Source organism: Dreissena polymorpha, chromosome 15 (genome assembly GCF_020536995.1).
Source record: "Dreissena polymorpha isolate Duluth1 chromosome 15, UMN_Dpol_1.0, whole genome shotgun sequence".
NCBI classification, from domain to species: Eukaryota; Metazoa; Mollusca; class Bivalvia; order Myida; family Dreissenidae; genus Dreissena; species Dreissena polymorpha.
In genome coordinates, this window is record NC_068369.1 from 30397948 (window position 1) to 30413615 (window position 15668).

The 15668-nt window shown below is 39.3% G+C and overlaps 1 protein-coding gene across 1 annotated transcript; it reads right to left on the bottom strand.

The window, feature by feature from the left end:
* Positions 1–10470: 10470 nt before the first annotated feature.
* Positions 10471–13298, bottom strand: LOC127860637 (uncharacterized). The gene is made up of 2 exons (XM_052398861.1): positions 12654–13298; positions 10471–11855 (listed from the first exon to the last, which is right to left on the bottom strand). The coding sequence occupies exons 1-2, from the start codon at positions 13287–13289 to the stop codon at positions 11265–11267; spliced, it is 1227 nt and encodes a 408-aa protein (XP_052254821.1). The 5' UTR covers positions 13290–13298; the 3' UTR covers positions 10471–11264.
* Between the last annotated feature and the right edge of the window lie 2370 nt (positions 13299–15668).

The following is a 15668-nucleotide window of genomic DNA, read 5'->3' on the forward strand; positions in this document are numbered from 1 at the left end:
GACTAAAAATTGAACCGGTACAAACATTGCCCTATATGTTTAAGACGCATGTCATGATGCATTTGAACAGTGTTTAATTAATTACTGTAAAATCACACTTAAACTATACTTGTATACTAAAAATATCTATATATTTAACAACGTTTTTGTTTTTGTTTTAAATAATAAAAAAAATCAAAAAGAGCATATTTGCAGAAGAACGATTTTATGTATGTTTAAGGGAAAATCTGGTGACAATTAAGAAGTACCAACAGCAAAAATAACATCATTAATATTTCAAAAAGACAACACTTAAATTTAATGTATACCAACTACATTATAATATCATTACGTAATATTTAAAAATAGCGTGTACAACGAAGGCATTGTTGAAATAGCATATACACCTACGAGCGTTCAACATGTCCTTTCGTTACAGGCTTACAATACATATCAACATTATAGTCTGTATACTGAGATAAGAGCAATAATGTGCTGTTAAATGCAAGTTTGCAAAACAATATTTTGTCATTAGCTTCCAGGTTAAGTCAACAATAGTATTTAGAAAATGTTACCAACGCACTCACATTCATACAATGTACGCCTTGTTTTGTTTAACACAATTTAATGATTTCATGAAGCAAACTCGTCTGATGACTCGTCTTAATTTCAATCAACAGTTCCACGTTCAATTAATTGATAGCGTGCATTGAACAATACATTAATTCAACGATAAATGGTCATTGACATTAAAATAATAGCTTTACATCATATTGTAATACAGACGGAATTTCGAAGAGATAACCACACTAATACACACTTAATTTATATATATATATATATATATATATATATATATATATATATATATATATATATATATATATATATATATATATATATATATACATATATATATAAATATATATATATATGTGTGTGTGTGTGTGTGTGTGTGTGCACGTGCTCTTGAAACGTCAGTTTAACCTTCGGCAAATAAATTTAAATGGCTCTTTGGATAATGTAAAGCATCATTCGCCGAAACGATATTTCACACGCTAAACATTTATATAAATGAAATAAGTTCGATTATATAATGAACTTAAACATATGATACGATTAAATCGCGAACTGCGTTGTTGCTTACATAGCTTCTTTAGCAAACGTACAAAAAAGCTATAACGGTATTTTGTATGTTCGGTTAATAGAAGCAGTCATATGCCACGTTAGAATACCATACTGTACTGATCAACTCTTACATTGCAGCGTATTTACAACCCGTAAAACAACAATTATATCAGCACAAACAACAAATTAAAGACATAATATAATACATCGACGTTTTGTTATATTTGAAGAAAATCTATATTTATAAAGTAACGTTCCACCGTCATTTATGAATTAAAAAAAAATGATTATGATCATTAAAATAATTGTACTCAACACGATGGATTTTTACCAGGAAACGCGTTAAAAGTGCATGTACTATAAGTACATTTTGTGATTTTTATATTGGTTTGAAATTCAGGAACTAGTGTGTATTGCGTACCAATAATATAACCATAAGAACCATTTCTGCATTATTGAATTGATTCTTATAATGGCATACATCTAAGCAAATAATATTTTACAGTATTCAGAACAGTTTCTTCGAACTTGAATCGATCATTATGATTGCATTAATCGACTTACAATACTAGGTTGAAATTAAATGTGAAATGAATATACTTGCATACAGGTTATAAAAAATATGTATGTACAACAACACTATTTATGCATGAATGCATTTACATTCTATGTGCATGTTATTTAATATCAGTACAAGGTATTTGCAAGATCATTCGAAAGGAGGAAATAAAATGAAATAATATGTTATTTACATCATTTCACGAAGAACATGGTAATATCTGAACTATACAAAATCAAAACCATAACCATGGCGGTCACACGGAAAATGAAAACATTTTTTGCCTTAACCGCTGTAAAAAAAAACAAAAAACAAATATGCATGTGCAAACAAATAATTTACAAATGCAGCTATTCCACTATGCACGTGCATCATTATGTTTATTGCGTTGCGGGATCTCTTCAATGTGAAACATAGGAAATGAAGTTGCATAAATATAATACGAAAAATATCGACGTGAAAACGTAATTTGAATAAGGTAGTTACACTTCTATTATTCTAAATGACTTACACAGTGAACCAATACCGCTATTTTCAGCTTTATATTAACAGATAGACATTATTTTGGAAACCCAAAAAACATCCACAAACGATTGTCAAATGTTATCGTGTAGTAAATCATATTCGAAAGTGTCTATCAACATTACGAATTAACAGTGTGAAATATCGTGCTTAACGTAAATAATAACGGTACAAAATAAAGCGTTTATCAAATCCCGACAAAACTTAAATTAAAATTACCAAGTTCAATGAACGCTTCATGATGAGAATGTATTGGCACTGACTGCAGTCATCGGAAACAGGAAGAAACCATCAAGATATGGATAACCTGCTCCTTAAACGTTCACTAGTATGTACAGCAGAGCTGGTTTTCTTCTCCATCGCTGGGATACCACGTTACAATACAGACTAGAACGAAACGGGCAGTGCAGTAAAACGTGCGGTGATCCATATTCTTGGTGCGGTATTACATCCTTAATCAGGGTCCCTTGACACAGTGCAGTAAAATGTGCGGTGATCCTTATGCTTGGTGCGGTATTAAATCCTCAATCAGGGTCCCTTGACACAGTGCAGTAAAACATGCGGTGATCCTTATTCTTGGTGCGGTATGACATTTTCAATCAGGGTCCCTTGACACAGTGCAGTAAAACGTGCGGTGCGCCTTATGCTTGGTGCGGTATTACATCTTCAATCAGTGTCCCTTGACACAGTGCAGTAAAACGTGCGGTGATCCTTATTCTTGGTGCGGTATTACATCCTTAATCAGGGTCTCTTGACACAGTGCAGTAAAACGTGCGGTGATCCTTATTATTGGTGCGGTATGACATCTTCAATCAGGGTCCCTTGACACAGTGCAGTAAAACGTGCGGTGATCCTTATTATTGGTGCGGTCAAACATCTTCAATCAGGGTCCCTTGACACAGTGCAGTAAAACGTGCGGTGATCCTTATTCTTGGTGCGGTATGACATCTTCAATCAGGGTCCCTTGACACAGTGCAGTAAAACGTGCAGTGAGCATAATCCTTTGAGCGGTATTACAGTCTCAATCAGGGTCCCTTGAAATTGTGCAGTAAAACATGCGGTGATTCTATTCTTGGTGCGGTATTACATCCTCAATGAAAATCCATTGACACAGTGCAGTAAAACTCGCGGTGCGCCTTATGCTTGGTGCGTTATTACATCTTCCATCAGGGTCCCTTGACACAGTGCAGTAAAACGTGCGGTGATCCTTATTCTTGGTGCGGTATTACATCTTCAATCAGGGTTCCATGACACAGTTCAGTAAAATCTGCGGTGAGCCTTATTCTTGGTGCGGTATGACATATTCAATCAGGGTCCCTTGACACAGTTCAGTAAAACTTGCGGTGAGCCTTATTCTTGGTTCAGTATCACATCCTCAATCAGGGTCCCTTGATACAGTGCAGTAAAACGTGTGGTGATCCTTATCCTTGGTGCGGTATTACATCCTCAATCAGGGTCCCTTGACACAGTGCAGTAAAACGTGTGGTGATCTTTATCCTTGGTGCGGTATTACATCCTCAATCAGGGTCCCTTGACACAGTGCAATAAAACGTGCGGTGAGCCTTATTCTTGGTGCTGTATTACATCTTCAATCAGGGTATCTTGACACAGTGCAGTAAAACGTGCGGTGAGCCTTATTCTTGGTGCGGTATTACATCTCCCATCAGGGTCCCTTGACACAGTTCAGTAAAACGTGCGGTGATCCTTATTCTTGGTGCGGTATAACATCCTCAATCCTTTGACATAGTTCAGTAAAACTTTCGGTGAGCCTTATTCTTGATGCGGTATTACATCCTCAATCAGGGCCCATTGACACAGTTCAGTAAAATTATCTGTGGCCTTATTCTTGATGCGGTATTACATCCTCAATCAGGGTCCTTTGACACAGTTCAGTAAAACGTGCGGTGAGCCTTATTCTTGGTGCGGTATTACATTCCTAATCAGGGTCCCTTGACACAGTGCAGTAAAACGTGCGGTGATCCTTATTCTTGGTGCGGTATTTCATCCTTAATCAGGGTCCCTTGACACAGTTCAGTAAAATCTGCGGTGAGCCTTATTCTTGGTGCTGTATTACATCTTCAATCAGGGTATCTTGACACAGTTCAGTAAAACGTGCGGTGAGCCTTATTCTTGGTGCGGTATCACATCCTTAATCAGGGTCTCTTGACACAGTGCAGTAAAACGTGCGGTGATCCTTATTCTTGGTGCGGTATTACATCCTTAATCAGGGTCCCTTGACACAGTTCAGTAAAATCTGCGGTGAGCCTTATTCTTGGTGCTGTATTACATCTTCAATCAGGGTATCTTGACACAGTGCAGTAAAACGTGCGGTGAGCCTTATTCTTGGTGCGGTATTACATCTTCCATCAGGGTCCCTTGACACAGTTCAGTAAAACGTGCGGTGATCCTTATTCTTGGTGCGGTATAACATCCTCAATCAGGATCCTTTGACACAGTTCAGTAAAACTTTGGGTGAGCCTTATTCTTGATGCGGTATTACATCCTCAATCAGGGTCCCTTGACACAATGCAGTAAAACGTGCAGTAAGCCTTATCCTTGGTGCGGTATTATAGTCTCAATAAGTGTCCATTGACACAGTGCAGTAAAACATGCGGTGATCCTTATTCTTGGTGTGGTATTACATCCTCAATCAGGGTCCCTTGACAAAATGCAGTAAAAAGTGTTGTGATCCTTATTCTTGGTGCGGTATTACATCCTCAATCAGGGTTCCTTGACACAGTGCAGTAAAACATGCGGTGATCCTTATTCTTGGTGCGGTATTACATCCTCAATTAGGGTATCTTGACACAATGCAGTAAAAAGTGTTGTGATCCTTATTCTTGGTGCGGTATTACATCCTCAATCAGGGTCCCGTGACACAGTGCAGTAAAACGTGCGGTGATCATTATTCTTGGTGCGGTATGACATCTTCAATCAGGGTCCCTTGACACAGTGCAGTAAAACATGCGGTGATCATTATTCTTGGCGCGGTATAACATCCTCAATCAGGGTCCCTTGACACAGTGCAGTAAAACATGCGGTGATCCTTATTCTTGGTGCGGTATTACATCCTCAATCAGGGCCCCTTGACACAGTGCAGTAAAACATGCGGTGATCATTATTCATGGTGCGGTATTACATCCTCAATCAGGGTTCCTTGACACAGTGCAGTAAAACATGCGGTGATCATTATTCTTGGTGCGGTATAACATCCTCAATCAGTGTCCCTTGACACAGTGCAGTAAAACATGCGGTGATCCTCATTCTTGGTGCGGTATTACATCCTCAATCAGGGTCCCTTGACACAGTGCAGTAAAACGTGCGGTGATCCTTATTCTTGGTGCGGTATGACATCTTCTATCAGGGTCCAATGACAAAATGCAGTACAACGTGCAGTTAGCCTTATTCTTGGTGCGGTATTACATCCTCAATCAGGGTCCCTTCACACAGTGCAATAAAACGTGCGGTGCGCCTTATGCTTGGTGCGGTATTACATCTTCCATCAGGGTCCCTTGATACAGTGCAATAAAACGTGCGGTGATCCTTATTCTTGGTGCGGTATTACATCTTTCATCAGGGTCCCTTGACACAGTTCAGTAAAATCTGCGGTGAGCCGTATTCTTGGTGCTGTATAACATCATCAATCAGGGTATCTTGACTGAGTGCAGTAAAACGTGTGGTGAGCCTTATTCTTGGTGCGGTATTACATCTTCCATCAGGGTCCCTTGACACAGTTCAGTAAAACGTGCGGTGATCCTTAATCTTGGTGCGGTATTACATCCTCAATCAGGGTCCTTTGACAAAGTTCAGTAAAACTTTCGGTGAGCCTTATTCTTGATGCGGTATTACATCCTAAATCAGGGTCCCTTGACACAGTTCAGTAAAATGCTCTGTGGCCTTATTCTTGATGCGGTATTAAATCCTCAATCAGGGTCCTTCGACACAGTTTAGTAAAATGCTCTGTGGCCTTATTCTTGGTGCGGTATTACATCCTCAGTCAGGGTCCCTTGACACAGTGCAGTAAAACCTGCGGTGATCATTATTCTTGGTGCGGTATTACATCTTCAATCAGGGTCCCTTGACACAATGCAGTAAAACATGCGGTGATCCTTATTCTTGTGCGGTATTTCATTCTCAATCAGGGCCCCTTGACACTTCTTATTAATTGTACTCCTGAGACAACGGCGGAGCACCTGCTCAAATTAAATAGAAAAAAACAATCAAAGGGGCGATATTTTGAATAGTTTACTACAAGGCTATTTGGACAAATTTATACATTTATTATTCATTTTAAACATTGAGCACGAGTAAACGAAAACTGTTAGTTTAACGGAACAAACAATTTTTGTTATATACTTTATTGTTTGTCTTTAAGACGGTTAAATATTGCATTTTACATTTGTATTTATATTATGAAATCGATACAAATTGGGTGTTTTTATAAATTATTGCAGGATCTATTCCATTATGACATCAAAAACTGACGCCGTTTCACAAGATTTAGACAAGCATTATTGACTTCCCTTACAATCTAACTGCAGAGTTGTCGTTCCTGCTCTTGTGAATTTATAAACTGCGGGCTCAAGGACGTACGTTCTTGCAGCTAAAAAGAACACGTGCAAAAATTATATTAATGTTATTCGAATTTCAATCATAAATGACCTATTTTGAAACTGTTTCATACATGTTCATACATAATTTAAAACCTAATACTATTTCTGTGGAGATTATGCAATGTTAATGATATGTATGACCCTTAACTCGATTTTAATTAGTTCGCTGATATTAATCACATCGTATTGATCAAAATTGAGCATATCGTTTGAATGGGTTATTCATTTGAATAAACTTGAAACTGGACAATGAAAACAATCACGTTAAGATATATATGCAAAGTTTTCAATTTAAATGGCAAAAATACCTTTGAGCAATCGAGCGGCGCTGACTTGGAAACATCGCTATGATGACCATGATTTTTGTTATTGACTTTGCATCCCGCGACGTGGACCTAACTTTGCGAAGGCAATGACGATCATGCTGAGCACTGCTTACGTTTTAACCCGCGATAACGACCATGATTAGCACAGCTTACGTTATAACCCGCGATGATGTTCATGGTGAGCGGTGCTTTTGTATAACCTGCGATGACGAAATGGTGTGCGCTACTGACGGTATAAGCTGCGATGACAAAAATGGTGTTCGCTTCTGACTGTATAACCCGCGATGATGACAATGGTGTCCGCTGCTGACGGTATAACCTTCGATAACGTAAATGGCGTGCGCTGCTGACGGTTGAACACACGATGACGACCGTTGTTTACGGTGCTGACGGTAAAACCCTTGATGACGAAAATTGTGTGCGCTTCTAACGGTAAATCCCGCAATGACTATCATTGTTTGGTCTACTGACGGATAACATCACGATAACGACAATTGTTTGAACTGCTGACGGTAAAACCCGCGATGATTACCAGGGTGTGCGCTGCTGACGGTATGACCCGCGATGATTACCAATATGTGCGATGATGACCAGTGTGTGCGCTGCTGACGAAATAACCCACGATGATGACCAATGTGTGCGCTGCTAACGGTTTAACCCGCGATGATGACCAGGGTGTGCGCTGTTGACGGTATAACCCGCGATGATCACCATGGTGTGCGCTGCTGACGGTATAACCCATGATCACGACCAGGATGTGCGCTGCTGACGGTTTAACCCACGATGAGGACCAGGGTGTGCGCTACTTACGGTATAACCCGCGATGATGACCAATGTGTGCGCTGCTGACGGTTTAACCCGCGATGATGAGCAGGGTGTACGTTATTGACGGTATAACTTGCGATGATGGCCAGGATGTGCGCTGCTGACCGTATAACCAACGATGATGACCAGGGTGTGCGCTACTTACGGTATAACCCACGATGACGACCAGGGTGTGCCCGGCTGACGGTATAACCCGTGATGACGACCATGGTGTGCGTTGCTGACGGTATAACCCACGATGACGACCATGGTGTGCGCTACTGACGGTATAACCCACGATTACGACCATGGTGTGCGTTGCTGACGGCATAATCCGAGATGATGACCATTTGTTTGGGGTGTTGACGGTATTACCAGCGATTACTACTGTTTTGCACTTCTGACTTGGTTACCCTCAATGTCGAGATAGTTTGCGCTGCTCACTAGGTAAATAGCTTGATGAACGTTGTTTGCGCTTCTGACCAGGCAATTCCGCGTTAGGTCAATAGTTTAAGCTACTAACTTGCTAACCCGCGTGATGACCATGGGTGGCACTGTTGACTTAGTAATCCACGTTATCGACCGTTGTTTGCGTTTTCGACGTGGTAACCCGATAGATGACTAAAGCGTAGTTGCCAACGTTGGCGACCATTCTTTGGGCTGATTACTTGATTATACCAATGACAACCATTGGTTGACTCCTTTGCTCCATAATTTGTTGCCCGGGATGATGACCAAGGTTTAAAGCACGATGCACAAACACGTCTTTTAAGTAAATGCCACATTTTAATCAAGAATCTCTTGGTGTTGGTTAATGGCCTTTTTTGTTTAGTGTTGTTTAATGGTCTTGGTTTTATGTCATGTTACCCTTTGACAATTTGGTTTTATGTACACTCGTTTGGATTTCATATATTATCATTAAAAATGTTGATTATTTCAATATGAGAATTACGTTTAATTAATTTTGTATCATAATACGGGTAAGTATATTTTCAACTTACAAATTGTCAAATGGGACTTAGCTCAAACGCATACATTTTCAAAAATAAAACTTTTTATTTTTATTTAAAATAAATGTACGATTAACAAACCTTGTTGTAGCAAAAATACGAACATTAAATACAGACTTTAACACTAGAAAATACAATTTTATACAATATATTATACACCTTTGTATCCCTTTTAAAGTTGCTACAACAAGCGATAAAATAACACGATACGTTGAAAACGCACGAGTTTAAGAACTCACTCCACAGGCGTCTGTGTACAAAATGTTCAGACGAATTTTACAATAGTGAACCCATGGTTTCAAATCAACGTATTCTCCCTCCCATCGGAGTAAATGTTTGTCATAATCGTCATCGCCATCATCAGCAGTAGCAGAAAGTGTAAGAGCAGCAGCTCTGCGAGAAATACCCTTTTTGTTCACAATTTCAAAATGCTGGACATTAACTGATTTTAATTCACAAAAGTCTTGCTTGATTTTCGTATATTCATCGTCATTCTCTTCCACACGGAACAGCATTTTACACTGTACACTATGTTTGATAGTAGACAGATTATTTACATATTGTAGCAGTGATGATGTGGACACTTTTTTATAAATCATAAACACATACTTAATACATTGTGGCAGTTTCATCTCCATATCATACTTGTTCAAACAAATCCTTAGCTGCTGCAAGTGGGTGAGAAGGGGCAGTGTCTGTGAAAGCAGGTCGGTGTGTTCTATTTTAGTTATGTTCAGACTGGTTATATGCATTGTGGGTAATGTTTCATACAATTCTGGACAATCCTTAAATACTTCCAACTTAACACTTGACAAATCTGCACCTTGCATTAGCGGTTCGGGGTCTTTTGCAATCGCCTCTCGCCTCTGTAAAACGACGTATTCATTTAAGTAGACGCGCACTGCGTGATTGAGCGTTGAAAGTTTTAACATCAAACTGTACAGCCAATCTGATGAGCATGACCCTTCTTGTAAAATAATTAATTGAAGAGTCGGTGGTAATGTGTGATTAAAATCAGTCAAGTAAGTCCCTTGTAATCGAATTTCTGTAAACGCTGGTAACGTGTTTTGTGTCACAAATGTCAGTGAAACATCGTCAACAGCCTTAAGCTGCACGCTTCTGATACTCGTGCCTCGCAACATTTCAAACCACTGTTTATGGAATTTTAAGACGCGTAGTTCAATGTTCGACATGTCACATGACACCATTTGTGTATGTAAATCAGACACATTCGTATTCGAACTATCATTAACATCAGCTTTAACATTTGTTGAACATTCCGATTGCATTACGCAATCGTTTGAACTAGTTGCACAGGTTTCATTACTCGATATCACGAAGCAGTCCCCCACGTTTAATTGCACATGGTGTTTTATAGGAGCCAGTTTGATTAAGACACTGTACAACAATTCCAATGAGCACTTCCCACCTTGTAAATACATCGACTTTAGGGATTCTGGTAAATCATATTCAAAGCGTGTCAAATAAGTTCCAAGTAAATTAATCTTTTTTAACATGCTCAACATAATTGTTTCCATTGTTCAACTATCAGTAGCCGTAACGATCAGACTCCCTATACTTGTATCACGTAATAGTTCAAACAGTTCCGTACTGTAATGTTTCACTGATATCTCAATATTCGACAGGTCATATGAAAGTATTTCAGATCAGAAGTCCACATCATATGTATGAAATTTCTTTCCACGGGCCTCTTCACTTGACTGAAATACAAAATCCCACAGCTCACACTTAACAGGATTATCTAATGAAGAAAGCTTGATCAACAAGCTGCGTAGCCACTCATATGACCATCCGCCTTGCATGAGACTTATACACAGTAATGAAGCAGGCAGCTTGAGATCACATCGCCCCGTGTAGGTCCCCCTAAAATGGAGCTTAGTTTGCCTGTTGAGCGTGTGAAGAATCTCGGATGCTAATGAGGCACAATTAGCCGTCCTCAGGTCTAGGATCCCTATACTTGTATCACGTATTATTTCAAATAGTTCCGCACTGCCATTTTTCACTTATATCTCAATATTGGACAGGTCATGTGACAGTATTTCAGATCGCAAGCCCGATATACGTTTATTATATTCGTCTCCTCGGGCTCCTTCACTTAAATGCCATACAACATTCCACGGTTCACACTTCACAGGATGATCTAATGAAGAAAGCGTGATCAACAAGCTGCACAGCCACTCATATGAACATTCGCCTTCTAGGAGATTTATACACTGTAAAGAAGCAGGCAGCTTGAGATCACATCGACCCGTATAGGCCCCACTCAAATTAAGCTTAGACGGTTGAGCGTGCGAAGAATCTCTTATGCTAATGAGGTACAATCAGCCGTTTTCAGGTTTAGGATCCCGATACTTGTACCACGTAATATTTCAAACAGTTCCACACTCCCATGTTCCACAAATATCTCAATATTGGACATGTTAAGAGACAGTATTTCAGATCGCAAGTCCGATATCTTTGTATGTGATTCGTCTGCACTGGTTCCTTCACTTGACTGCAATACAACATCCCACAGCTCACACTTAACAGGATGATCTAATGAAGAAAGTGTGATCAACAAGCTGCACAGCCACTCATATGAACATCCGCCTTGCACGAGACTTATACACTGCAATGACGCAGGCAGCTTGAGATCACACCAACCCGTATAGGTGCCCCGCAAATAAAGCTCAGTTAGCTTATTCAGCGTGTGAAAAATCTCGGATGCTAATGAGGCACAATTAGCCGTCATCAGATGAAGGATCCCAATACTAGTATCACGTAATAGTTCAAACAGTTCCTTACTGCAATTATTCACGAATATCTCAACATTGGACAGGTCATGTGACAGTATTTGAGATCGCAAGTCCGATATATGTGTATGCGCTTTGTCTCCACGGATGTCTTCACTTAACTGCAATACAACATCCCACAGCTTACACTGGACAGGATGATCTACAGAAGAGAGCGTTATCAATAAGCTGCGCAGCCATTCAGATGAACATCCGCCTTTCGGCAGACATATACACTGCAACGAGGCAGGCAGTCTCAGATCACACCGACCAGTAAAGGTTCCACGCAAATAAAGCTTAGTTAGCTTATTCAGCGTGTGAAGAATCTCGGATGCTAATGAGGCATAATTAGCCGTCATCAGGTAAAGTACCCCTATACTAGTATCACGTAATAGTTCAAACAGTTCCTTACTGCCATTTTTCACGAATATTTCAACATTGGACAGGTCATGTGACCGTATTTCAGATCGCAAGTCCGATGTATGTGTATGTGCTTCGTCTCCACGGATGTCTTCACTTAACTGCAATACAACATCCCACAGCTGACACTTGACAGGATGACCTAATGAAGAGAGCGTGATCAACAAGCTGCGCAGCCATTCAGATGAACACTCGCCTTTCGGCAGACTTATACACTGCAACGAGGCAGGCAGTCTCAGATCACACCGACCAGTAAAGGTTCCCCGCAAATAAAGCTTAGTTAGCTTATTCAGCGTGTGAAGAATCTCGGATGCTAATGAGGCACAATTAGCCGTCATCAGGTTAAGTATCCCTATACTAGTATCACGTAATAGTTCAAACAGTTCCTTACTGCCATTTTTCACGAATATATCAACATTGGACAGGTCATGTGACAGTATTTCAGATCGCAAGTCCGATGTATGTGTATGCGCTTCGTCTCCACGGATGTCTTCACTTACCTGCAATACAACATCCCACAGCTCACACTTGACAGGATGATTTAATGAAGAGAGCGTGATCAACAAGCTGCACAGCCACTCAGATGAACACTCGCCTTCCCCGATACTAATACATTGCAATGACGCAGGCAGTCTCAGATCATATCTACCCGTATAGGTTCCCAACAAATAAAGCTTAGTTAGCTTATTCAGCGTGTGAAGAATCTCGGATGCTAATGAGGCACAATTAGCCGTCATCAGGTGAAGGATCCCTATACTAGTATCACGTAATAGTTCAAACAGTTCCTTACTGCCATTTTCCACTAATATCTCAATGTTGGACAGGTCTTGTGACAGTATTTGAGATCGCAAGTCCGAAATATGTGTATGCGCTTCGTCTCCATTGATGTCTTCACTTAACTGCAATACAACATCACACAGCTCACACTTGACAGGATGATTTAATGAAAAGAGCGTGATCAACAAGCTGCACAGCCACTCAGATGAACACTCGCCTTCCCCGATACTAATACATTGCAATGACGCAGGCAGTCTCAGATCATATCTACCCGTATAGGTTCCCCACAAATAAAGCTTAGTTAGCTTATTCAGCGTGTGAAGAATCTCGGATGCTAATGAGGCACAATTAGCCGTCATCAGGTGAAGGATCCCAATACTACAGTACAGCTCACGCAAAACCAACAAAATCCGCGGCTACGCCGCGGACACACTCTTATGTTTTCGAAATTACTCCGCATCCACAACGAGTATTCCCTCGGCATCATGCCGAGGCACTCCGCGATAATTCGCGGAGTTAGGCCGCGTCTGTTCCTGCCTCGGCATCGATCCGCGGCATCACGCCGCGTCTTTACACGCGGCGGTTCGCCGAAAAAAAATACAAATATTTACTGTATACTATAACACATGTTAAATATTTTTTACATAAACGATTATTAGAAACAGATGCAAATAATACGTTGATATGTTTACTTCTGCGTGATTGTGTAAACCTTTGGTCAGCTTCTCGGCATACGGAACTTCATACATAATGATTTTGTAGGTCATTATAACCATATCAATGAATCTTACACAGTTTAATACCGAACATGATCTCGGAAACAAGATTTGCTTTAAACATCGAAAATAACATATTGAGTATCATAAAATTTGCGAAAAAAAAACATATCGTCGCTGTCGTTCTCAAACCTCGTAGCTCCAAAATTTTCAAAAATGTTTTTTCGTCTTTTCCGAATATATGAAGTCTGGCGCGTGTTTTGTGCTATATCTCGCAGCTCTACGCCAATCAGAGCCCTTGAAAAATGCATGTGACAAAATGTTGTAGCTTGATTGTTAGCTTTTTTTTCCGGCGAAAAGTCGTAGCGACGTCATTTAACTTATAGGTATGTCATTTCGTTTGGACAATTTTGACAAAACGTTTTTATATTTGCATTTACACTGTACGAGGTTTCTTATCAGGACGAATTGTCGTACCTCATACCACGGACGCTACAAATGACACAACTGTGGTGACACAATATCGTAGCTACCGTTTCTGAACATCAGTATGACTTATCAGTATGACTTACGCGTCTACGGCTTATACCATATTTTGCAGCTTCATTTGTTTGGTATTTTTACAGAATTTCAATTTCTAAAACATCGTTATAAAAAAATGAGACGGTTTTTTCTCTCTCCTGAAAACTTGGCAGTGTAGCTACGAGGTTTGAGAACGACAGCGACGATATGAGAACCATACAACTACACACATAGAAAACAAATATAAATAATGTTGACAATTTTAATAAAAACTTATATTCGTTGATATTTAAAAATGATTACTTTCACTTCGTCCCGATTTTCAGAAATGGCCATGTACATGTTGCATCTAAATATCAATTTAATAAACGAAATTATCGGGCAATATATTGAAACATTAAACTCGGCATAAATGTGACTACCAAAATAATATTGCGACGCAAAACAGTATCATTATTGTGACAATTAAATACACGTGTAAATCTGCTGTTCTCTTAGAAATTGCGCGAAAATAAAGATGTGTAATATCACGTTATCTGCCTGTAAAGCGTGAGCATTTTCATTGTAATTTTAATAAATCTGTGCAAATAATACGAGGATATAACAAGTAATACAAGCGTATGCGAGTGCAAAAGGAAATGCAGTGAGAACCCCGCCTTAAAATATCGAATTTTATACTGAAACATTAGGCGGTTTATCTTTTGATTTGTCGGCATTTTTTATACTGAAACATCAGGCGGTTAATCTTTTGATTTGTCGGCATTTTGTTTCATTTCAGACTCCATGCAGTTTTCAGATCATAATCGCAGTGCTTTATTACCCGAACTCGTTAGTTTCTGGACACATGTGCTACTGAAAATAACCACCGGTTATGGCCCAAACAAGCACAAAGTGTCTAGTCTCCTGTGTGTTTTATCCCTAAATGTTAGATAAGCACGCGCACTATTAATTATTATGTTGGTCAGTACAAAAGGCCTTCTAAAAACCGCCGACTGCGTCTTTGTTTTATTGCTCAATCAAGCACCGGTAACAAAAAACACACACTTTAGATAAGCACGTGTCGTCTGTCTAAACCATAATTTATCAGTAAACATATCGAAGTAATTCTCGTATATGATCTCGGAAACGGGACTTGCGTTAAACATTTACCATTACGATATTTTTTCATAAGATTTGCTTAAAACAAATGAGAACCAATCAAACATACACAGACGAAACAAAATATAAATAATTATGACAAGTTAAATGGAAAAAAAACGTTGGTTTATTTTCGAAAAATCGTTTTTCCTTTCTCCCAATTTTCAGAAAATGACCTAAACATGTTGCATAAAATCTAAATATAGATGAAGTTTTTTATTGGTCGTTGTAAAAGAATATTAACTTTACACGGCACTTTGTGTGCAATCAGATACGATACAGTAATTGTTGCAATATTGAACGAACTAAAATATGAAAATGATACAGCGTTTTGAACTTTTATTTTATTCAGGAAAATGTCAA

Excerpts from the sequence above, each read along its gene's own strand:
- LOC127860637 (XM_052398861.1), bottom strand. The coding sequence starts at position 13,289 with ATGACGGCTAATTGTGCCTCATTAGCATCCGAGATTCTTCACACGCTG. Across the intron at positions 11,856-12,653 it reads TGTGGGATGTTGTATTGCAG|TTAAGTGAAGACATCCGTGG; the intron begins GTAAGTGAAGAC and ends GTTGTATTGCAG.